The sequence below is a fragment of the Ambystoma mexicanum genome, chromosome 4p (assembly GCF_040938575.1).
Source record: "Ambystoma mexicanum isolate Mex_15411 chromosome 4p, UKY_AmexF1_1, whole genome shotgun sequence".
Classification (NCBI taxonomy): Eukaryota; Metazoa; Chordata; class Amphibia; order Caudata; family Ambystomatidae; genus Ambystoma; species Ambystoma mexicanum.
The window spans coordinates 663,056,837-663,083,415 of NC_090927.1; the positions used below are offsets into that span (position 1 = coordinate 663,056,837).

General features: G+C 47.9%; 1 protein-coding gene across 2 annotated transcripts in view; it reads right to left on the reverse strand.

The window, feature by feature from the left end:
• Window positions 1-26,579, reverse strand: part of LMBRD1 (LMBR1 domain containing 1) — a 1,758,308-nt gene that overhangs the window by 1,108,998 nt on the left and 622,731 nt on the right. For both annotated transcript variants that reach the window (XM_069606201.1, XM_069606202.1), the window contains one exon: window positions 16,738-16,835. In XM_069606201.1, the coding sequence (XP_069462302.1) occupies window positions 16,738-16,835 (98 nt within the window). The remainder of the gene's footprint in view (window positions 1-16,737; window positions 16,836-26,579) is intronic.

Below are 26,579 nucleotides of genomic sequence, written 5' to 3' on the forward strand. Positions count from 1 at the left end.
CCTGTGTTTTTTTTAACCAAGCATGGCGCTTTATTAGAGTTCCTTCAGCTAACACTCTGCCAGCTGTCTTGGCGGAGCCCAAAGTATTTTAAAAAATTATTTTGGGTGGCTTGCCATCCTCTTGAATAACAGCACGCAGCTGTGACTTGACTGGTTCAGAACAATCTCCATTCCGTCCTGCACAAGACCCCACTGGACATCACTAAAGCTGGCAAGATGTAATTCTTTTGCCTAAGGCATATAATTATAATTATGGCATATAATTATTTACAGTCCCTGTCGGGAGGAACCTCTGCTGATGAAAGAGGATTGCCTGCACGCTTTCTGATTTTAGTGACCACCAGTGAATCGGGAACAGAGTGTCCCCCGCATCTTCTCAATGCGCGGGTTAACTGCTCGCGTCAGGAAGGGTGTAAGTGAAGAAGGGGCAATACGCTTCTTTATAGAATTAAGAAGGGGGATTGATTGACTGGTAGGCTTTTTCTCTTTTGATGATATCCTCCACAGAGTCAAAGTCAGGCGCTGCCTCTTGATTCAGTATTTTGAAATGATCTGCTGCCTTCTTAAGAATATTGTTGAAGAGCAACTGGTTGCCAATAGAAGCATCTCTGGACTTTATGACAGGCGTTGCATCTACAAAGATGTTGTCAGGCTCTAACTCACGAGTAGGAGTAGTGGGACAAGCCCCCTGGTCATCAGTGAAATCAAGCCATGCGTCTGGGTCCTGGGAGGCAGGATCTTGGGAGCTGTCTCCCTGGCCTGGGACATAATATAATTCTTTATCTTGATCATATTGATCCTATTGAAGGAGGGGGCGTGGCCTAGAGCTCATGGTGTGAGGCTGTGTTCAGGCTGAGCTCCGGTGTGAATCCAGCATAGATCCTTATAACAGAGCGTTTTTGCGGTGTATTTTATAATCCCACAGGCTGGGGGGCTTCCTGACAATCTCCACTGACGATATACAGTAAATCCTGACGTGCCTGCACGGGGAACAGAGAAGGAAGCTAGCGGCCTCACAAGCAGTGTGAAAATGGCGGCTGGCCCGTGCATTCGCTGTGCGCTGAGACAGCATTGAGGGAGATCGTGGCATAGAGACACTTTGGCCAGCCGAGAGCGCGGTTTCTCCTTGTTGAGCCCATCATACCCAGAGCCTTGGCCGCGGATGGCACTGGCTGGCGAGACTATTGAAGCGTACTCACACCCTGCTTGAGGATTGTTCGGGAGGACGCCTCGCCTGCTTGGGAGAGGTCCGTGGACACCCGGGGGCCATCCAGAAGCGGCGCATTGAACCAGAGACTGGGACTCACTTGTGGGGAGCCTGACCCGGGCGCTGGACCTGAAAGACAAACGCCTGTCCTGCTCCGGGGAACTCGCACAGGGTTGCAGGCCCCTCCATGCGTGTGGGCCAAGACCGAAGTTGTATCCCTGAAAGTGGAGCGACCAGACCTACAGAGCCTGATCGACTTGGCAGCGCATCCGGAATGCAGGGCACACCGTAGCTGCCTAGAGGCGAGCGGGAGATTGAGCTGACTATCCCCCACTGCATTGCACAGAGCTCGGGCCTCGTGTACAGTGTACATTTACACGTATTGCAGCACCTGCGGAAGCGGTCAGGAGTACACAAAATGGTGGCAGTGTTCATTTGACGGACGCCGGGTAAGAGAACACCATGCCCTCTCCCCAATAATTTTTCAGGCATTGCCACTGCTCCGTGTGCTGCTGAAGGAGGGGTTCCCTATATACTGTTGCAGCACATCAGCACACTGATCTGGCACAGTCGGGCTGGCGCTTGGCAGAGGGAGCATAGGGGACGGCGAGATTCCCCAAAGAGGGGGAAGCATTATCACTGGGGTGGTGAGCCCAGACTGGGTGAGGCTACCGGCTACCCCTAACCAGGGCGCAGGTGAGAGCCTGCCCCCCCCCTGCATGGTGGCATCAGACCCCGCCTACCGTGTTGCACAACACACCGGTGCATGGACCTCTGCGCGAAGGCCATAGCAAGGCTGCATGCGGGAATAGATACTACAGACATCTATTCCCTAGTGATTGGGGCGCATCACTTTGGATGAAATAACATAGGGAGAGTTGGAGCAGCAACCACGAGCCTGGGTGCCCAACACTCCCAGGCAAGCACGTGAACAGTACTATGGGATATTGCTTCTGCAGGTTCTTGTAAGCTTAGGAAAGGCGGACTGAAACTGGGGGGACCGGATACATTAAGCTGTACGGCAGATCCAGCCTGCTTATTTGAGCGCTGCCCGGCAATTCTGCTTGGTACACAGCAGACAATAATAGGGTAGAGCATCTGATAGCCCACATAAAGACTGCAGTAATAACAGTGTTGCAGCTGGTTTGGAGATGTGCGGCTGGCAAACACTGCACCAGAGTGTACTGCAGGCCGGCCGGGTGACTTCGCCTCAGTCGCTTGCGACATCTACGAGATCATTCACTACCTTGGCTGGCGGCGCAGAGCCTTGCTGCTCCTCTGAGTGGGGATATGCCCAACAATAAGCTAAAACCAAAAGGCACCATCATGGACTAATTTGCAGGGCATGGGAAGACAAAGGTCTCTATGGAGTCGCAGAATGCTGTGGAACTGACCGATAAAGAGACGTCTCTAGAGCAGCGGGAAGTTAAGGTGCTGGTCGCAATAGCTGCGCTACGGACCTCACTAGAACATAAGGTAGATGAAGTTAAAATCGATGTTCAGCTTTTGCGACATGATGTGAGGTCCCTGGCGGAGAGAGTTACAAATGCGGAGGAACAGCTGAAGCAGACAACAGATGTTGCCACTGACTTGACCATCATACTAAGGACCCTGGAACCCAGGAACCGCTTTCTGGAGCTGAAGATGCAGAGGGACACTTCTGCCGGAACAATGTCCGGGTCCTAGGTATTCCCGAGGGGGAGGATGGCAGAGTCCCTACAATATACATTGAAATCTTGTTCCAGCAGGAAATTGGCACAGGCAAACTGACGCAAGGATTCTCAATTGAGAGGGCACATAGGTCCCTCCAGAAGAAACCCCCATCAGGGTCACGTCCCCGCCCGATCATAGCCAAGATCCTAAATTTCCGTGATTGTGAGGTATTGCTGCAGTTTTCCAGAGATGGAGGAGTCTTTGAACATGGAGGTTCGAGGGTCGACATGTATCCAGATTATACTCCCCAGGTACAACAAAAGTGGAATCGATTCATTTCCGTCAAGGCCAGGCTCCGCAGGAAGGGCATCAGATATATGCTGAAGTATCCAGCGAGGCTTAAAGTGATCCACGGAGACAAGACCAGGTTCTTTGAGAGTCCTGAGGCAGTGACTATGTGGCTGGAGCATAATAACTTGGATACAGATGAAGGCCTGACATTGCAGTAGACAGAGCCTGCAAAAAAAGTAGGGTGCAAAGCTCGACCCCGTTGATATCTTTTGCAGGCACACACGGCCTGGGCACTGGCGGTAGGTGCCTGTGTTTACCCCCCATGCCCTCCTTTTGGACTTCTGAACTATGGTTCCGTTACTAGAGTAGCTTCTGCACTGTGGCTGGTGATCTGGCCCATCTGAGTACTGAAGGATCCCACCCCAACCAGAATGGATGGACGGCAGGCAGTCCCTGTTGTGACCCTAGGCGGGTGCCAGTTCACTTTGGCTGGCACTGGCAGGCCCGAGCAGACCGTGTCCGCTGGGCATAGTTGGTACCCCATGTTTCCGGGGTTGTTGGTTAAGTATTGTATGTTTTAGCCAACCAAAATACAGTTCACAGGGGATTACTCCTCACGCTACTTGGAATTTATAGAAGTGCAGGTGATTGTGTGGCCCGAGGATGGTTTCTCACAACCTGAGTTGGCACATATATTTAGCTGTGGGCACTCTAACAAACACAGTATGACACAGGTTAACATTATTACATTGAATGTGAGGGACCTTGGCACATACATAAGGAGGAATAAGGTCAGGTCATATCTTCAGCGGAAAAAGATCTTGGTTGCATTGTTACAGGAGACACACCTGACGGCTAAAGAGCAAGAGTCAGTGGTGAAGTAATGGGGGGGAGCAGTGTATGGGGCCTCCTATTCCATTTCAGTATCTAAGCTGTGACAGCGATGTTGATGGCCGGTATGTTATCCTTAGAGGGTATATTGAAGGGGTAGAGGAGGTCACAGTGAAATCCTATTTCCCAAACCATGCTATAACATCATACGTTCAAAGTCTAACTGCACGGACAGCACCTCATAGGGACACCTTGTTCATATGGGGGTGGGGGGCAGATTTTAATTGTGCACGGGACAACATCCAAGATAGATCCAGGCCACCTAAGTCGGGGATCAACACAGCGGGAACAGCACTTAACACTGTCTTACAGAACTAGCTGTCACAGATGTATGACGAGAGATACACCCAGATCGGATTGAATACTCCTATTATTCCCCACTACACAATCTCCACACCCGGCTGGATTAGATCTTTGTGGGGGTCGAACAGTTGCCACGTTTTTCTAGTGCGGAGTACATGGGCCGTGTGGTTTCCGACCACTCACCCCCGAATGTGGTGTGGAACTGCGATACGCCCCGAACCCCAGTCTCTATGTGGCGCCTGCCCATAGATGCCCTACAAGATGTGGCTTTCCGTGAACAACTCTGAGAAGCCCTGTCCTTATACCTTGAAGAGAAGATTGGTAGTGTCAGCAGGTGGGCGACGGTCTGGGAAACTCTGAAGGTGGTCTCTAGGGGCGAGGTTATTGCCAGAGCAGGGGGTGTCCGAAGACAGCTCAAAAGGGAATTGGAAGTGCTTGAGGGTAGGGTACGGGATTTAGAAGTTAGGCTGCCGGTGGAACAGACAGTGGAATGCCCACTTCGGGAGGCACGGCTAGAGTGCCAGGCCACTTGGGAACAGCTGTCAAAATTTGATTATGCCACCAAGACTGCGCGTGCACGTGTAGGGGGAGATAGATCAAGAAAGCTCCTGGTGTGGCTATTCCAGAAGGAACACCCCAAGGCACCGATCACGCTTTTGAAAGATGAATACGGGGAACCATGGAGAGCACAATCCACTATCAATTACATATTTACCACTTAATATACCAAGCTCTATAGTCATGGCTCACGTATTTCAGCGGAAAAATGTGCAGATGTTTTCACTGAAATTACACTCCCCTCACTTAATAGCGATCAGCACAACCTTGTAGACCAACGGTTTACTTTACAAGACCTGGAGGAAGCGATAGCTGCATCTACTACGGGCAAAGCACCGGGAGGTGATGGCCTCCCGGCCGAGTTTTATAAGACATACAGAGGAAAGTGGGTGCCAACACTCCTAAAGTTCTTTGAGGAGGCCTTTGAGTCTGGGACACTCCCGGACTCAATGCGGGAAACGTGGGTTGTACCGATTCTCAAACCCGGAAAGCTGGAAGACACATGCGACTCGTATAGAACACTGGCTATGCTGAACGCTGATGTCAAGCTATTGACAACTATGATGGCATCTCGTCTTCGGAGTTGTATTGCGACATTGATACACCAAGATCAAACTGGCTGTGTGCCTGACTGCCGTACTACCTTAAACTCGCGCAGGCTACAGCATATTATTGAACAGACGAACAATAGTCTTGGGCAGTATGTAGTGGCCTCACTCGACGCCGTGAAGGCTTTGATTCGGTTTATTGGGAGTGGATAGAAGCAGCATTGAAGGCCTTTAGATTTGGGGACCATTTCCAGAGGTGGGTTAAGATTCTTTACAACTCTCCTACTGCTAGGGTTAGAACAGGGAGGCACATATCCAAACTGGGATTTATAGAGGGGGATACGACAGGGGTGCTGTAACGCTCACCTGGTATCCACGGGGAGGTCACTCAGCCTGTTCTGACCTCTTACAACCTCAAACCCTTCCCTGGAGGCTATTCAACTGGAGACTGGGCCTTGTTTTCTTGGATAGTTTGCTCTCCGTCCTGCCTTCAGCACAGGGGCGCGTTGATTGATGCAGGCTCGTTGCTGCCTAGTTACTTCACTGGCAAGAGTCCGACAGGTAAGTATAATGAGTCTTTTGAACAGTTCTCCAACTTCGTTCCGTTCCTTCCTTAGATGATGGCCAGCGTCCGGGGATGGCGGCGTGCTGCTGAGATGAGTAACACTGAAGGTTAGTGAGAGCGCGATGCGCGAGGCACCCCTTTCGTATTTGCATTAAACAGAGTTAGTTTTCTGTGTCTTTTAGGTACCGCAATGTTTTCAGCGTGGATGCCGGTTATGAAGAACAAATGAACAAATGCGGTGGGTAAGCGCGGTGTGCGGCGCCTCTAGATGTTTCCACGCTAACCTGGAGTGTCTTTTCCCTCTTGCAGATGGATGAGAAGTTCCAGAGACAGAGTTCCCCCAGAGCGGCTGGGATTCAGGTAAGCGTTTGAAGCTCGTACAGTATTTAAAAATAAGCGAAGATTTGCAGAATGCTTACTAATGCCTTTTTTCTGATCTTTTCCCTTTTCCTAAGGATGCGGCGTGCCGGGATGGGCATGACACCGCCGAAGATGCCCGCAGAACAGAAGGAGCGATGACTGATGGGCAGAAGCGCTGCAAGGTAAGGCTGTTCCCAGCGGTGGTGTTCTTCTTGCAGGAGCTGAGCGCAGAAGAAAGATGCAGGCCTACTGGAGACCGATCCGAACACGGTGAGTGTCACGCTGCAGGTGCAGAAAACACAAAGCAGGTTTCTCAGCCTGGGTGTGGCTTAAATAGTCTCTGGGTATCCCAGGTGCCTCTGGGCTGAACCACGCCCAAAAGACTAGACCGACATGCAGTTCTGGGAACCAAAATATGTGGGGGCATCCATCTTGTCCCCATTAATGCACTACAAGTCAAATCCCCAATGTTATCCTATGGGAGTGAGTGAGTCTGGTGCCACAAGCGCCAAGTCTGACTCCAAGTGGGTCTTTGGAGGGATGGAGAGGCCCTTGAGGGCCATGTAGGTGATCGTGGCCTGGCTCCAGCCTTGGAGGTCTGGGGACATGAGGGACAGGAATCATGACAGGTGCCCTCTCTCGCCGATATTATACATATTAGCACTTGAACCCATTGCAGCGTATCTCAGGCAGGAATATCTGGAAGCCATGATACCTATTGGTAATACTACTCACTTGCTTTCATTGTACGCAGATAACGTATTACTCTGTCTCTGCCAACCACAGCATAATCTGCCCCTCATATTGGAAATACTAGATCATTTTGCAAGTCTGTCAGGGATCACATTTAACAGACATAAATTGTGTCTCTTCCCTCTTGCAGAGTTGAACGACGTTCGGCTAACTTACACACTAGATTGGGGACTGGAATGGAAGCATGATTGCTTCAGGTAACTAGGCATACAGGTGGCACACACTCCAGAACGGACTCACGTGCTAAACACACTGCAGAAAGTAGAGGGAGTAAAAATATCAATGGTGTTCTGGTTGCGTCTCCCCCTCACGCTCATGGGCAGAGTAGCCATCATGAAGATGATCATACTGCCAAGGTTGCTATATGGTTTCACTAACGTCACTTACTACATCAAGGTCCCCTTTTTTTCCGAGAGCTGGAAGCATTACTGAGGGATTTTCTATGGGGCTCTAAAAGGCACAGATTGCTCATAAATACACTGACACTTCCATTTGAACGTAGTGGGGTACAACTGCCTAAGCTAGAATTACCAGGTTACTCACCGTAGTGACCACCTTACTCCTAGTCCATAGTCCCCTTTCCTCCATACTTATGGGACATCTCTCCGTCCTGTGAGATGGGACCGGAGCACTTTTGTAAAAAGCATCCAAATTTTTTTAAAAAATGTGTCCCTCCTCTCTTTCCTGCCCGGGGCCCGGCACGCGGCCGTAACTCCGCCCACCTTGGCTCCGCCCTGCACATCGCCCATCAGTCCTTTTCTATCGCGGGGTCCAAGACCCATTAGCAATAACAGAGGAACATTATTAGAGGGGACGGCGGGCGGGCGTATGGAGGAAAGGGGACTATGGACTAGGAGTAAGGTGGTTAATACGGTGAGTAACCTGGTAATACTCCTACGTCCCGTCCCCTTTCCTCCATACTTATGGGAGATTCCCAAGCACTCCTTACAGGAACTATGGGTGGATGGAAATACCCCTTACTGAAACAGGTTCTTCAGCACAGCCTGGCCGAACTGAGCGTCAGCCCTAGAGCTCATATCGAGACAGTAATGCTTACAGAAAGCAGATGGGGAGGCCCAAGTAGCCGCTCTAGCGATGGACTCCCAGGGAACATACTTCTGAAAAGCAACCGCAGCTGCCTTGCCTCGCACCTAATGTGCATCAATACCCTTAGGAGGTTTCAGCTTTTGGGCGGTGAAAGATTCCATGATACAGGCAGCAATCCATCTGGAAATGGATGCCTTAGACACCGGCCTGCCCTGGGGTTTACCGAAGGTCACAAACAGTTGGGAAGAGCAAAGTTCGGCAGTCCTGACCAGGTAGAACGTGAGAGCTCTTCGGACATTCAGGCAGTGTAGAACCCTTTCTGCCTCCGAGGTAGGGTTCAGAAAAAAGACCGGAAGGGAAATCGACTGGTTCAGATGGAATTCGGTCACTACCTTTGGTAGGAAAGTTGGGTTCGTGCGAAGGACTACCTTGTCCTTTTGAAAGACCAAGAAAGGATGCTCCACCGACAATGCCTGGAGCTCACTCACTCTCCTCGCTGACGTAACGGCTACCAGAAAGGACACTTTCCAGGACACGTACTTGAGGTCAACCGTAGCCATTGGCTCAAAAGGTTTATGGCACAGCGCCGTCAGGACTACATTTAGGTCCCAGGGCGAGTGCAGACTACGAAACGGAGGGAAGATGTGTGTCAAACCAGCAAAATGTCTCTTCACCACCGGGTTAGTTAACGAATAAGAACACCGGTCTGTAGAGAGGTAGGCGGAGATCGCAGAGAGATAAGTCCTGCAGTACAAGACATGAACCCCTGACTCTGCTAGGGAGGAGACGAAGGACAGCACTGTGTCAATCGTCACCACCCTCGGGTCCAATTCTTTCTCCAAACACCAATGACAGAACCTGAGCCATTTACTCTTGTATTGAGATCTGGTCGAGGGTTTCCTGGCTGCCTTGATAATGCACATGTTACCCGCAGACAAACCCAAATGCTCTAGAGCCGTGAACTCAGGCACCATGCCGCCAAGCTGAGTGATTGTGGGGAGGGATGCCACATCTGCTGTTCCCCTCGGTGAAGAAGATCGGGAGTTACTGGTAACCTGATCGGCGGACACACCGACAGGTGTTGAAGTTCTGAGAACCAAAACCTGGCCGGCCACCACGGAGCTATCAGTAGAAGAGAACAGTTGACAGTGCTCTTCAACTTCCAAATAGCTCGATGAACCCGAGGAAGAGGCGGGAAGGCGTAAGCTCTCATGCTGTGCCATGGGATCTCGAGTGCGTCCCCCAGAGAGGAGGCTCCCAGCCCCCCTCTGGAGGTGTACTGAGGAAGCTTCTTGTTTACCGCCGTGGCGAAGAGGTCCACCTCCGGTGTGCCCCAACGCGAGAAAATCCATGAGAGGATCTCCGCCTTTAACTCCCACTCGTAGCTGACCACTGTCCGCCGGCTGAGGGCATCCGCAGTGACAGTCAGCCGGCCCGGGATGTGCACTGCAAGCAGCCAGACCCCATAAAGCACGGCCCACTCCCAAATCTGGATGGACAGATCCACAAGAGGGGGAGACTTCATTCCCCCTTGCTTGTTTATGTAGTACATTGACACCACATTGTCCGTTCTTATGCGGACCACCTTGTTGACAATGAGAGGTCTGAACGCCTTGAGCGCCAGACAAATCGCCAGAAGCTCCAATTGATTTATGTGCAGGAGCTTGTCCTGAGGTGACCAGAGGTCCGAGACCTGAAGAAGATCTAACGTTGCGTCCCACCCGAAAAGGGAGGAGTCTGTTGTGATCGTCACCATGGGGGCTGGGTCCTGGAACCCCCACGCCCACTGACAGGTTGCTGAGAGATGACCACCAGTCCAGGTCCACTCATGGAATCTGGAATCATTATCCGTTTGGAATCCGGGTCCACAGCCTGACGCCAGGAACTCCGAAGAGCCATCTTGGTCCGTCTCATTTTGAGACGAGCAAGAGGAAGAGCCAGTACACACGAGGCCATGAGGCCCAGAAGCCTCTGGAACCACCAGGCCGACATGCTCTCCGACTGCGTAAACATCTGACACGTGGCCAACAGATCCGCCATTCTGTCCCCGGTCAGATACACTCAGCAGTCTATCGCGTTCCAACGGAAATCCAGGAAAGTCAGGTCCTGTGAGACCGTCATGGAGGATTTCCACCAGTTCACCGACAGCCCAAGATGGAACAGGAGCTGAAGGAGAGACTGGAGGTTGCCCGCTGCTGCCAACGGACAAGGGCTGCATAGGAGCCAGTCGTCCAAATTGGGATACACATGGATACCCTGGAGACGAAGATAGGCCGCAATCACTGACATCTTCGTGAAGACATGCAGCGCCGAACTGAGGCCAAAAGGAAGCACTCCAAACTGGAAGTGCTCCTCTCCCAAAGAAAAATGGAGGTATCTCCTGTGTGGGTTCCAAATCAGGATATGCATGTACGCATCCTGAAGATCCACCACGCTGAGCCAATCGCCCGCCTGCAACGAGGAGCGAATCTGGCCGGGCGTGATCATCTTGAATTTCTCTTGGGGTAGGGAAAGATTGAACTGGGAAAGGTCTAGGATGGTGCGAAGGCCAGCCTGGTTGGGTTTGGGCACCTTAAACAGCCGGGAGTAGAAGCCCTCCCCTCTCTCCCCAAGGGGAACGGGTTCCACAGCTCTGAGGAGCAGAAGTTTCTGAACCTCGGCCTTGAGGGAGGGTGATCCCGACAGCTGAAAAGGAGGGTTGCGGGGTGAGGTAGGGGGTAAAGGTAAGACCCATCTGTCTTCTGTGATGGCTTGCCACGCCTCCCAATGAGACGCAATGCGTCCTCCCACCGGGGTCTCGTGCGAGCACGGAAAACCCTCATTTGGCAGGTTTAACGGTGGCGGTTCCACCTGAACCTGATGAGGAGGCTGAGGAGCGGGAGAAATACCGTGTACGCTGTTGTCTACGGCGGTTATTCCCTGCAGGAGTATCCACTCTGCGATTTTTGCGGTCGAGGTAGCCCCTAAAACCAGAGGAAGGTCGACCTTGCAACAACGGCCTTTGAGTCTTGAAGGGAGCTTTGACCAGAACAGACAATGATTTGGCCGTTTGAGTGCGGTCTTTGGTTTTGGTGAGTTCTACATCAGTAAAAGAGTGAAAAAGCTCCTTACCATCAAATGGAAGGTCCAGAACCATGTCTTGCACCTCCTTCGAGAACTTAGGCACGCTCACGGAACACACACAGCTTAGAACTAGCTGGGAGACAGACCTGGGTACAGCCTTCACAGACAAGCAATGGCAATGGGTGCTGGGCCACGGCAAGAATGTTTCACACAATGCAAGGTTTAGACTCCTCTAGATTAATGTTCGCACATAATTAACCCCGGCCAGGATTGGTAAATTTAACAAAGAGGCAACATCTAACTGCCCCAGGTGTGGTAGGGCAGACGCTCGCATGATGCAAATGTTTTGGGAGTGCGTGAACGTGCAGGGGTTTTGGAATGCGATCAAGCTCACTAGTGTAAACGCAGGCATCACCAGGTACCAATGAACCCCACAAGAATACTTACTGGGGATGTATCCTAGGGCTAGTAAACAAACACACTACCAGATTTATGGATTTGGCCAGCATTTTGGGTAAAAGATGCATTGATATGGCAAGGAAGTCGAGGAAGGGGCAGAGGTTTGAGGTGTGGTTGAATGAAATGCAACGCTGGGGCACTACTGAAACGACGGCTTGGGGTTGAACCATAGATGTGCATGGTGGAGAAGTGGGCCTCTTCTTCGAGGCATGGAAGTCTTTGGTTAACTCTGCATTGTACCCCTCAGACGACAAACCCCCATGAGCCCCACATAACTGATCCATTCCATCCTTTTTACTTTGCTAAATAGACAATGTAGATCCAGAGACTTGCGCCTATACCTGTGTATGAGACAATACTAGCAGAAAGTGAGGTGAACCCGTATCATAGCCGCTTAATTGGTTGGTCTGTTTTTCTTTTTTTTTTCTTTTTTTCCTGTATTGTTCATTTTGTTGGCCTGTGGTGACATGATATGTCCAATTTGCTCTTGATATTGTTTGTCGTTTATTTGTCATGTTTGATAAAATGACAATAAAAACATTTAAAAGAAAAAAAAGATGACAAAAAAAAAAAGAAAAATGTATCATCTTCAAGCATACCCCCTGAAGGATCAGTGAGGTGATGCACAGGAGAGGTAGTGTGCAAAACTGGGAACTGAAGTCTAGGGGATTTAAACGGCCTAGGGTGCTCATCTAAGGGAGGCCTTCTCTTGCGAGTTCTCTTATCGAATATGACAAATCAAACTCAGACACATTTTCCATACATTCCTCAAACCTTGCCCCAGCCAGTCGGAGGACTGCGCAACAATGTCTTTGGTTCCGAACTGGAGCCATGGCTGCTGGAGGATTCCTCGTCCGGTGAGACCGCGCCAGTGGGGAAACGGGAATCGGCCTGCATGGCGTAGGCTTTCACCACTTAGTGCACCATACTTTAAGTGTCTTTGGCTTAAATAGTCAACAAGCCTTGCAACGCCACTTGTCGTGGTCACAAAGCAAACAGTTGTTACACTCTTTGTGAGTATCACTCCAAGGAATCTTCCTATTGCAGGAAGGGCAACATTTAAATGGCGTTCTCTCCATCATTAAGTAGAAAAATAGCAGCCTGACAAGGGAAACAAGGGGGAAGAATAGGAAAAGGCATGGTCCAATAGAGGAGAATGTTTAGAAGATAAGCCCCCCACTCTCCCTACTGTGAAAGGCCGAACCCTGATGGTGAAGGCCGCAGCCAACCGTTGAGAATTCAATCACTGATATTTTCAGACGGGAACCTGAAAACAGCCATCGGGGAACGTCAAAAAGGTGAACCGAAGACGGGCTAATATGGATATTAATATTTAGCAATAAATCTTGTCACAAGCTTCACATAAATGCGACCGACCAGTATGATGGGGAAAAAAACTATCTGGGGACCACGACACGTGAGATATCATGGGTACACTACACGTTGCAGTAGGGGATAGTGTTACAGACACGCCCAGGTTGACATCCTTTTTACATCTTCAAAAAACAATGCAATACTCTGCGCTTACCACTAGATGTCGGACTATATGCTCAGCATGTGATTCTAAGCAGATTCACAAGCATCAGAAATTATGTACTTATTGATCTTCTCAATGATGTCATGCATGATGTAATTAGTGATGTCATCAGTGTTGCCATCTGTGCAAATCTGTGATTTCATCATTGTGGTAAAACACTGCGCAACAGGGGGCGCATGGTTAAGGTGGACATGATTGAAATTTGAGTGCTGAACCCATGTAGGCACTGCAGATGTTAGACTTTTTTTTCTAATTCCTTATTCCCGCAATAATTTCACAGTAATTATTTAGAATAACAGAAATTCCTGCAGTAGAGTGGAAGGTTGCCGATGCCAGCGACAATGGGGAAAAGTTGTGCAGAATTAGGAAGTCATCCACGTCCTCACAGGCAATCGACAAGTGTCCCCCTTCCTTTTTCCAGGACCACTCACTCCAATTGCTTTCTCCCTCGCTCACCCTCCCGTATTACCCCCGATCACTCATCGCTTCACAAATTATTTTCTGAGTGCATTTTACAGCGCTACCGCAGTAATCTTGTGAGAATCCCACGGTCTTCCCCTGATAAACTGAACATGTTCTACCTGTAACTGACTCCTCAACCCACCCCCCAAATCCCCACCTTCACATGGTGTCTTCTTTCTTTGACAAATATCGAGAGATATAGTCACTTCTCCCTGAGGAAGAGCCACTTCCCATGAGGCCAGGGAGGAGATCTGCTATCCGATAGTCCCCCTGGGGGTGGTACTCAGCAAGAGGATCTCGTGGGGAGAGAATGCCCCTCTGGGGATCAGAGAGGACATCTCAGGAGAACGGAGTACAACACACCTCACTCTCCACCCACTTGCTTTACCTGCCCTTAGTGCATGATGCCGACCTCATCATCCCGCACTTCCATAGCACACACTTTTATTTGTGGATGTGACACTGAATACCCTACAGTTAGAGGTGAGTAAAGATTACTTAATGAATATCTCCTTGACAGATGCTGAGACAGGGAATAGTAGGGATGACATAATGAAGATTTACATGACAGGTATTGAGACGAGGAGGAGGTGTAGAACAATGAAGAGTCTTCCTAAGAACTTGAATGAGAATTCTAGCGGTCATCGCTGCTCATTCAACAGAAAGCGAGAGGCAGGACTTACCTTTTTGTCAGAGTCTCAAAGGAGGATCCACAGGTCTGGAGGACGTCCAGCGTGGAAGAGAGAGGCTGCTGCTGACCGGAATGCGTGCAAAGGATCCGAGGCGTTCCTATCCAGACCGCTGAGCCTAGGAAGACCAAGGAACTGGAAGAGTGGAGGTCTGGGTGGAAGCACTCTGCTCTCTCCACTCAGGAGTCACTATTGCTCTCACCCCACTCTGGCATTTCTCCGTGCATTCCCCACCCTGTGGGTCACCCTTTTTTCACTCACCCCACTCTAGGGTTCTGCTTCCCCTTCTTTGTGTCTCCACCTGCCTCCCATTTCCCTGGAGCCATAACATACCTTTGTCTCTTGCACGGAACTCCATGGCAGGACAGTGGAATCTTTCTGCTGCAGAGCTGCTTCCTCGCCACTTCCGCATCGCCTGCTGTTGGCTCTTATTTCTCGCTCACTTTGTGCTGGTATGCGGCTGCGTCTCGTTCCAGTGATTCCCGCTGCCATCCCTCAGCCTGGACCACGTGTCGAGACGGCACCTCTGCCATTCTTCTCCGACCGGCCACACCTGCTCTGAATCTTCTGGCTCTGTGAAACGCTGCAGGATTTTCCAAGCCCCTCCTCTGATTGGTGCTTGGTCTGACATGCATCCAGGAGGCTGATCCATTCACCTCTCAGATGTTTTCCAAGAGGACTGGGGAGGGTAAGAACCAAAGGACAAATCACCTATCGCAAAATGGGTTATGGGGTTATCATATGCCATAACTTCCACATTTCACTTTTATGGGAAATGTGGACATTAGGGGGAACAGGTTAGTGACCTGTGTCCCTCAGAGGAGATGGGGGGGTGGAGAATCACCTCCAGAGGGATCCTTCTTACCTCCATGTTGTCCGGAACCTTGGGGTTGTTAAGCATAGCAGGCTCACCTCCTAGTGCCCAAGAGGGTGGCTCCCCCTTGGATAGAGGTGACAAACTCATGGGGTTCGTCAAAGTTCTCTGGTTCCCCTTCTCATGGCCCCTATGGACATAGCTAGTGACCCGAATCCATATAGATGTGCAAACAAAATATGCAGCGTCTTTGCAGGAGTAAACAAGCACATGTAACCTTGGTGCTTTTTAGCTTGTTTAAAAAAGAAGCAGCAGCAATAATTAAATATTGTTTGTGGTCAGCTGGCACTACGTCATTTCCCTCTCTCCCCCCAGTAGCAGGCACTTATTCACCTAGTGCACCACACATCTTTTCCCAATAAGTAGTGCACATAGTCTCAGCCAACTTGAGGGGTGAGTGCAGCAGGAGAAATTTCAGTTGAGAACTTCAGAGGAAGATAAGGGGTGCACTGGCGTTTCTCAAATTAACAAAATTGGAAGTATGACTATTGTAACCAAGTCTGGTGTCCCTGATTCTCCAACGCCAGTGCTTGTAGCAGACCAATCTGCTGATCATGCAAGTTGTAACGTCTCTCATAATGCAGCCCCTTCATGCCTTTAACATTTTGTTACCTCTAATTCACTTCTCTCTCTCACCTTTTGAGCTTACCATGCTCCGCTCCTTACAACTCACTGTGGGGGGTAAACTTCATATGTGCCCCAATAACAGAGCTTGAGTTCCTCGGCCTTTGCTGCCTACAGGCTCAGCTCCGACTCTAGCACCCCAGCATTTCCCTCTCTCATCCTAATAATTGGTCGCTGTACCAAGCCACTGCAGCCACCATCTTAATCCCTGCGGGTGCTGAACTCCTCTGTGCCCAGTCTGAAGCCTAGTGCCTGCCTTGCTCTCTCATTGGCACAATCCCACAAGGCCAGAGGCCACTCAACCCACAAATTATAGAAGACTTCCACAGGGGATCTGGCACTAGAGCATCATTAATCACCACCCACCACTCCCCCAAGAGCAGCACCCATCTTACAGTGAAAATGCATTTTCGGTGCAAACAAACTTTGAATAACTTGCCTATTATGCAAGTTGACCTACTAGATTACCTCATAATGGAATATAGGGCAAGTATACATTTACAATTTCTAAAAGACTTTACAGTTCTATGCATTATCTTAAGTATATGAGTTAGTTGTTTGCTGGGGTATAGGCTAGGCAGCTTGGAAGCGGAAATAGTTTCAACAGTGTATTCACACAGGTGTTAAAAGTTAACAAAGAAGTTCAACTTATTAGATTCTCAAGAGACATGCTCCCTTTAATCATCAAATATTTGAACTAAAAGAAAACAAAACTATTTGTCCCCATCAAACCCAGTAAAATATGTCCAATTTAATCGTGTAAGGATCAAACATCTCCTAATTCACAACCTAAAGATCAAAAGGCAAAACATGGGTGCATTCATTGACAAAGAGCCAAAGTTAGTGTACTTACAGAGCAATTGTTGCTTTCAGTCTCATCCTTCTCTTCATAATAGAAATAGACGAATGGAATCCACAAAAATACACAAAACAAGATAATGGAATATAAAGCTGTAAAAAAAGATGTATTACATGGTATTAAAAAATAGTTTGTCATTTGCAACTATTTTGACATGCATTAAGTCAAGTTCTATACTTATCTTCAGTGACCGTCAGATCTTGCACTTTAAACAATGGATATAATCTATAGGTCTGGCATTGTGCAAAACTCTATTCTTCCACTTTCCAATTTCAATTTAACATGGGAGCCGGACTACACGCAAAGTCACTAAAACATCTTGCACAGCAGTTTCATTCATGTCTTGTAATATATTTCATAACTGTTTGTAGGAAGTTTTTGATTCTCTCAATTTTATATTGAAGGTAAAATATTCATTATTTTCATCAAATAGGTTTTTCCCCACATGGTGAAAATACATGTCTGTCCCCACAGTAGAAATGGGGAGATCTCTATGAAAACCACCCCTAGATTCCCCTTCCATCCCAGATCTTTGCTTTTCATAGCCAGCTTCCTAGGTTTGGTGCTGCCAATTCCAGTGGAACCCACTGCCAGTCAGTCCTTACCATAATCTTCAGTCTACCGCTGGCCCTTACTGTTAGCTCCTTTTTATTCCAGCCCCTCCTGTCGTTGTGATCCTCTCCACCTCATTCCCCATCTTCCCACTTGCCTTATTGTTTGTCCTGCCTAACCGTTTACACTTGGCATGTTCTTTTTGCCTGCTGCCCTCCTAAATCCTGTTCGTTCTGTCCCTCTTAGACCTATTTCTGGAAAATTGTCACTCTGTCTCACATTTACCCCACACCCCCACCAACAGTAGGAATCAAGGAACAGAAGTGGTGACCCAATATTGGTTTTAAAGTAAAAGTGTATTTCGATTTAGTTCAGGTTTGTTGATTGATTTAGGCATGAAATTAACAGAAAATCAGACAAAATAGCATGAAAGAAACAGTGGAAAACCAGATAAGTTGTTAGGGCAGCTGAATATTCCTCCAGGTATTAGATATTTGTTTAGGTGTTTAGTTCAGGAAAATTAAAATAAATAGAATGAATGAGATTGGCCGCTATACACTTAGCAGGGGTCAACATTTCAAATTGCCAGCTACTAGCTATGCATAAAAAGTCAGTTGCTTCTCAAGTATCCATTGTAAGGAACTCATGGTGGCAACAGTAAAGATAGACACAAGTGATCACAGTTCAAAGGTGTTTATTAAACTATATAGGTAGGTTGGAAAAATGCCTAAATCGAAGATGGGAGAAAGCTACGACCATCAAATAATAATAAGGCAGTCCTTGCGGCGTCTTGTCAAATAAAAGGACAATACAAAAATAACCTATCGCTAATCCTTACAACTAAATATAAAAAGAGTGTGGGATAAGGTTCACAAGAAAGAAAGAAGTGTTCACAAATGATAAGTCAGGATGTGGTAGCCAGGGTTCTCCCTTCCCCAGCACGAGACTACAGTTTGGTTCTCAGGTATCAGGACCTCCGGTGGTTAAGTCTCTTTTCTACAAAAAGTCTCTTGCCTCCGAGGACCTGATATGTTTAAAAAATAACAAACAAAAAGTTCCTTTCCGTAGGTACGTTGGGTATTGACTTTCAACCCTGGATCCCCTTCTTCCAGGCTCAGATCCACAAAAGTTTCTAGCGATATCAGGACCTTCAGTGGTTAGATCTCTTGCTTCTGAGGGTGTGGTATGTTCAAAATCATAAACATAAGTTCCTTTCTGATTACACTTGGGTGATGATTCTTCACCCCTGGGTCCCCATCTTCCAGGCCCAAACCCCTCTCGAATTTCAGCCTGTCTCTGTCGGGTTCACTAGGTCTTGTGTTCAAACGATTTTAACTGTTATATTCACCGGTCGTTGGGTGATGGCTTTTCACCCCCTCGATCCCCCTCTTCCGGGCTCAGACCCTTCTCGAATGTTTGCCTTCCTCCGTCGGGGTCACAGCGGCTTTTTCCAAATCAATTTCACCTGTGGCATTCACAAATCTCAATGTCTTTTTAAACAGTCCACTGTAAACATCCCTCCATCAGATTCACTCTTGTCAACACAATGTTCATTTGGGGCATCAGGCTTCGCCCCCGTTCTATTGGCATCCCTCCGTCGGGCTCACTCTTGCCAACCACACAGTTCTTTCTCTTTTCACACTATTTGGGATTTGTCGCCCTTAGCTTTCCACTTTCGTGTAGGTCAAAGACTTTCGACTGTACAGGGGGGTTTGTTAGACTTCCTGTATGACCACTTTGACTGTTTCTTGGCGGCTCCCCTAAGGCCTCCTGCTATCGGTAGTTTCAATGAAAAAGGGGAATCAACCAGTCTCTCGAATGAGCACCCACGTGGCGTCAGACCCCTCTCCACCTGGTCTTCCCGTAGAATGTAAACAGTTCTTTGCACTTCCCTTAATTTGCCTTTTTCCATTTTCGTTCAACACAGTTCAATTTCTTATTGGTTCTCCCCTAGACTCACAGGCTTTGATGAACGGCTTGGCTTTTCTTGTTTCTGAGTCAAGCACGGTACCAAGCAAGAGTCTCTCCCTGTTCTGTTTATCTTTACGATTCCTTCCACCGAGGCTTCGCCGGTCTGGGTCGGAAAGGGCAAGATCGCTTCTCTCCTGGTCACCCTTTCGGTTCTCACCGCCTTTCTCCTCCTCTTGAACTGCCGTGCTTGAATAGCTGTCTCGTGGTGTGGTCTGTCTTGCTCATAGTGTGCTCTCATGCTCCACTTTTATCCCTGTGTGGAAGAGAAAGGGCTATCAGGTGTGTGTGATTCTGGTTAATTGCCTTACTCTGCTAGAACCTTGTGTAGGGACATGTCAGGCAAATGGCTCTAGGGTTAGTCTGTTTTCCACGGTGTGAGAAAGTGTTCGTGTCGGAAAAGGGGGAGGAGGGATCATGTGGAATTCTATTCTTCGTCCTAGGGGGGGGCAGTTGATTTCAGAAAGGTGAGTTTGGCAGGGTTTGTGAGATGAAAAGAGGGACGGTGGTGTTCTGTCAAAGCAGATTGGGAGTTCAGGAAATAATCAGAGGGATGTGGAGAACGGCTGGGAATACTCAGCAAGGACACAGGGAAAAAGTGCTTCGGAAGAGATAGTTTCCAAGTGTAACAGGGTTTGGTTTCCTAGGAGATTTGTCATATACAGAGGTGTTGTTGGATCTGGGCAAGAGAGATTTGTTGGGGGGGAAGGGAGACCGTGGTGGTACAACCTACAAAAGGTCACAGGGATTTCGTCCTCCTCTCCTTCCCTGATATAATACTGCGTCTCACCTGGGACATTTCCCGTGCACAACCCCGGGGTCCCATGCCTAGGTGATTCTCCCTCACTGGCCACCCCCAGGGTTGGGAACTGAGAGCTCCAGCCCTTCCCTGGCGACCTGAATAAGGGATTCTCGAGGTCTACTTGGGAGAATACCCTCCGGTTTCTTACACCACATAGAAGCAACACACCATTTCCTACTCGCCAAGAGTCGATTATCACTTGCCAATTGCTAGTGGAGAGTGCACATTTTGAGACCTGCACCTAATGTAGTTGAAATCATTTGTAATATGGTCTATTTAATGTTGTTTATGGTTTTTGGTCTCTGTACTGCTTCTATTTACGGCACATGTCTATATAGTGCAGTAGATGCAGCAGACATACCTCCTTTCTAACTAGTTCACCACCAGGGTGCTTTTTCGAAGGGGGGGTCCCTTGCCTCGAGCTCCAACAAAGCGGGAGAGAAATCCACCCCATCTTCCTTCAGAACCCTCACAAAATTCTTTCCAACTGTCACTTCAGCACTTACCAGAATCTCTGGTCAATGCCTGCTTCTTTCACTTCCGTTGGGCATGCCCCACCCAAACCACCTCCTACACATCTTACACGCACCCCCTCACACCCGCCTCCCGTATATATACACCATCCTGGCACCTCTCCCAGCAGTGCAGTTCATTGTCAAGCTGCAAGTGTGGCGTGGTAAAGACCTGCAATGCACTTGCAACACAGCAAAGGCATGTCACGTCTTTAATAGTGGTTCATTTACTATGGAGAAATGGAACTTCTATACTACCCACCTCCTCCCCAGTACCAAACATCTCACCAACAATCGGGTACAAAAAAAAAAGACAGTTTTTGTCAAAATATGTTAATTTAATTAAAACTAAGGGTCAAAACTCAGGTGGTCCCCTGAATCACAATGCGGGGAAAACAATGTACAATAGAATTCCGACTACAATACAACAAATGACCACTATATACCTCCTATTTTTGTTTTGCTATTGGCAGCTTTTTATTTCAACAAGAACCATAACTTTGCAAATTCACACAACCATTCATACACCGATTAAGCATTGTAAATATACGATGACACAAGTTATGAGATTTTATGTCCACAAGGTGATTCCATCCATTTGATATGGTTTGGAGCGATTACCATTAGATTGGAACACTTTAGGGAGATTAGAGGGACATTTTTGGAAGAAGTTATTTGGTCTTCCAACATCTGTATCATTTTTTGTAAAAAGCCATGAACTTGGTCTAACATCGTGGAAATCATATGTAAACATCACTAAGCTAAGACTATATCATAAAGTACCGGATCCCCCTGTGATGAATCTGGAGAATGTGTCCCTTGTCCCCAGAGGGGAGCCACCCATTATGAGGCTAGGGAGGTGAGCCTGATCCGCAAGACCTTCCCTGGGGGGTCTGGGCAAGTGGTACCTCACTGGGAGTGACTCCCCTCTCAGGCACAAGGTCTCCCATTGCAATAAGGAACTCCTGGTCCAATGCAAGTTATCTACCTATACGGAAACTGGAAAGGCTGTTACTTCTGTTTTGAAACCACCAAACAGTGACATTTATACTATCTCTTTGGCTTCAGATAAAGCTGGATCTTACCTGAACACCCCAATCAAAGGTGTTTGTTATGAAATGGATAAAACCAAGAGGTACTTAAAATCAGAGGGAACTCCTACGCAGGGAAGAGTGACTCCTATGCAGGGAAGAGAGGGACTCCTACACAAAGGCGAGCCTCTGATGAGAAGACCTCCTGCGGGGAGGAGCCACGGTAGACCCCAGAGCCAGTGGTTGTGTGGAGAGCGAGCGATTTGCTAGCCAGATGCCACATGGCTGGTGCCCTGAAAGTCTGTAAAGGCAAGGTCAGCAAAACAGACGGAAAAGCAACCGTCGTATCTGGTGGTGCAATCACTCTGTTGTGGGTCTAGTAACCGATGCTTAGACCAGAATACAAAGGAGAGCACGGATCCCCGAGCTCCGCACGAGAAGAGAAACTAATGCTCCAGAGGAGAGAATACAATTGAGAGGTACAAACACTGATAATCAAGGCTTTGGAAGCAGACTAGGTTACTGGAGCCTGATAAACCCAAGCAGGAAGAAAGCAAGCTTATCAGAGGGCCATAGGGTTTCAGAGAGCTCTGAGAAACTAAAGAGTGTCAAGGCTGGTAAAGCCAGCAAGGTTGAGGAAGTCTGATAAACCAGAGTGGGCAGACGTCCTATTTGAAACAAATTGCAACAAGGTTAATAGAAAGCAGGAAGACTTTGGGGGTTCCTGAGAAACAAATAGACAAACATTTTCTTTTTTCTATTGCAATATAGACTCAATGAACATTTTAGCAAAACAAACAATACAAACACATTAAACAAACAACATCCTTTTACATCATCATAGTGTCGCTATTACATACTACACGTTATCCCTCAGAATAATAATAAAATGCAAATCTCCCATAAAATCCTCAGCTACAGAACAAGGCCCTCATGGTTTCATCAATTCTTTTTAAAATTGAATCACTGCAAACGTCAATGAAAAGCATTCCCCACTTGGCAAAAGCTTCCATCATTTATCTGGCGTCAAACCTTTTGTTCTATCTAAGAAGCCCGTTAACCTCCCAGTTCTTAAATCCATAAGGCACCCGCAAAACAGGAGTAAATGACCAATCGATTTGATGGATCCGTCCTGTTTGCAGAACCTACATGTTGCTGTTTCAAGACCTTTTCCGGCCCTTATCGCTAGAACCTCACCAGACGGATATAGATTCAAATTTATATGCGCTATATGTACTATTCAGTTATTTGCTGAGATATCTTGGGAGAGAACCCCACAGCCCTCTACTCATGTTTTAAGTTATGACATAACTTGAAGCCATTGGCCTCCTCCAAAGTCTTAATCCAATACAATCAGTTCTCCGCTGTTTTTTCCTTAACTTTAGTTGGGTTCACCCTCAAGTCTTCTATGGTGGAAGAGGCTTTTTTCAGGAGCCCAAGCACAGTGGGCTTCCCATCTCTGAAGTACCTTTGACCTTGCCATTGTCATTTCATTTTTAATTAGTTGGAATACTAGGGACGAATTTTCCAAAAAACACTTTCTAAACAATGACTAGGTCTTCTAATCCACAATGCCCTTAAACGAAATTAGACCCAGTTCTCTCCTAATCACTTGTATTTGTGTTGATTTTAGAAGGCCCAGGATCCCTTTCCAAAACAGGCCTTCCACCAACGGTTTCACAAACGATAAATAGGGACTCCGAGCCATATGATAGGACTGCTGTTAACTTTAATTTGTAAAAGTCCAACATGAGAATGATCAAGAAACAGCAAAACAGTCTACTGAGGACAGTTCTTCTGTTAAAACCCGATAGGGATCCATCAGAATGCTCGAGCTATCGCCCTATCTCACTACTGAACGGGGATGCTAAAATCTATTCCGCTATCCTGGCCCGGAGGTTGGCGAAAATACTCCCTAAAAGAATCCATCCGGACCAGGCAGGTTTTGTAAAGGGGCGTCACACATTTTACAACATTCGCAGAGCCATAGACACTATTGAATGGGGGCGGAGTACAAGGCATTGATTTTCAGTGGTGCCACTAGATGCCCCTAGGGCCTTTGACAGCCTAAACTGGGATTATTTTCTACAGCCAATTCTTTAAAAATGTGGGTGCGGGCCGATCTTCACCCGTATGGTTCTAGCCAATTATGGGAACCCAACCACGTGCCTAATGATTAACGGCCAGCTCACAGACAGTATCCCGATCCGCAAAGCACGAGACAGGGGTGCCCACTTTCACCCCTGATCTTTGCCATGGCAATGGAGTACCTGGTGCAGAAGGCTCGTGATGATCAAGGAATCCAGGGGGTGGAGGCAGGTGCCAGTGGGACCCAGAAAATAGCCCTCTACGTGGACAATGTCCTTATGTTCTTGAAGGACACCACACACACTCTCCCCAAAGCCAGAAAACTGATAGATTTGCAAAGGTCTCCGGGTTCCATATTAATTACCCCAAATCCAAAGCGCTTAATATCACCGAGGACCCAGTACAAGTGGCGGAATGGGAAAGTCGTTACCCACTGAAATGGGAACGAAGGTCTATAAAATATCTAGGGATACACTTAGCATCCGCGTATAGGAGGCTCTATAGGGCTAATGTCCCGGACCTGCTGAAGTCTCTGTTGGAGGACCTTAAAAGATGGGACATGCAAGAGTTACAACTGTTAAACTCATGAGCCCTTGTAAAATGGAGATGGGACCTCATAAGAAGAACAATGATGGGTATGCTGTATGTTGTAACTTGAGCTCTTGAGAAGTAAATAAAGTTTGTAAAAAAAAAATATATTAATGGTAAACATTTCTTTTTCAGTTGGGAGTATAGCAGTATTCCCTACCGTCCCTTCCAATAGCTAGTCTTTTGTAGGCTGAGAACTACTTCTATGCTCCTGCTCCTTTTTAGTATCTATTATAGATTATTGTCTCCCGATTTATAGACCACCGGGCCTCAACTTCCTTCCCCACTTTACTAGTTGCTGACCTTCAATCAGAATTAAAAAAAAAACATTACAGTACTTGTGACCAGCATATGTTGATAGAGAAATTGCCCTGTTTGAGACTTTGGATGACCTTCAATAAAAAACGAATTTCTGGCCCAAACTCATCGAGCTGGTTACTAATCTTTCAGCAAGATAATCTTTTTAGATCCTTTTACCCAACTGTGGCGACCTGTTAAATTCATCTAGCTGTAGAATTTAAACCAAGATTACATTTATCCAAGAACTCGCCTACACCATCTAGTACATCTCACCAGCGGCCATTTTAAGAATTTTAAGAATTAGAAATATGCTTTGAAGACATATGGATCCGTCGTTCCTACATAAAATTACAATATTTTCATTGTTCAGCTAACCTCCACTTTGGATAAGCTGATCACTTTGAAAACGTTCAACCATTTCAACAGACCAAAGAGCAACATTGGCTGACTTGCCCTCTTAAGCCGGATTGGCTGCCGGCAGGCACAGCCGGCCCGCCTCCAACAAGGCCCGCGAGAATAAGGCCGATGCCTGTTCTCTGCCTGTTTACTGCAGATTCTGCGTCTGCAAGGCCCCCTGGACCTCGAACACACACCTGCCAAGGTAACTTATCATGCAGTGAAATTTGCTGTAGAGGCCACAACTTATCAGCATCCCATAAACACACCTGACCCTGCTGACTCGATCTTCTGCCCAACATTTCCACATACTGCTTAACCCTACTGCCTGCTACTGCATACTTCCCCCACATGAAAGATACTGTCAATACCTCCCGCGGCCCGGCGGGACATCAGACCCTTGGAACTATTCTGATCCTAGCCTTGCCACGCCTAGTCACTTGGTCCTTTTAGCCTACTGCACTGCTAATCTAGGTACTGCATTTTAGCCTACTGTACTGCTAATCTAGGTACTGCATTTCAGCCTACTGCGCTGTCTCAAATCTAGGTGATGCCCCGCTCTGTGTTTTTAGCCCACTGTACTGCTGCCTGCGCTTTAGCCCACTGTACTGCTAATCTAGGTACTGCATTTCAGCCTACTACGCTGTCTCAAATCTAGGTGATGCCCTGCTCTGTGTTTTTTAGCCCACTGTGCTACTAATCCAGGTACTGCATTTTAGCCTACTGTACTGCTAATATCTAGGTTCTGCATTTCAGCCTACTGCGCTGTCTCAAATCTAGGTGATGCCCCGCTCTGTGTTTTTAGCCCACTGTACTGCTGCCCGCGCTTTAGCCCACTGTACTGCTAATCTAGGTACTGCATTTCAGCCCACTGTGCTGCCTCAAATCTAGGTGATGCTCTGCCGTGTGCCTTAGCCTACGGTACTGCTAATCTAGGTGCCGCATAGGTATCTGCCACCCAGGCCCTACCTCCAACCTCCGAATTTAAGTGAACCCTGTTTGCACATGCATCTTAGCCCTACGTTTGAATCCCTGAATTTAGATGAACCTGTTTGCACATGCATTTTGGCCTCACTCCTGATTTCTGAATCTGAGTGAACCCTGTGTACCTAGACTCATTCGCGCAGCCGTTGTGTTGCCTTAACAAGCCATTGTGCAGCCCACATCTAGCCACCGTGTTGCCCACACCTAGCCAGTGTGCCGCCCATACCTAGCCATTGTGTTACCACTGCCCATTCTTAGCCACTGGGTTGACAGCCATTGTACGCTCTATAGAATGATCCCCATCCTCTTCCTCCTGATCACCCTTTGCCCTACAATGACAACAGCAAACCACCCACCGCAGTCTATGCCTACTGCAACGTCAAACTCTGATGACGAGCCCCGACCGACCAGCACCCCAGACACTAACCCACAAACTATAGAGATAAAGATACCTACCACCCACCATCCCATAACAAATATCCCATGCGATACCTTAAGTAGAAATGCAAAATTACGATCTAGCCTACCCAAAATCTATGAACCACTAGCCACCAAACCTAGCAATACAAGAAACCACCAGCGCAATGCCCCCAAACTAGACACCTCCCCCACCAA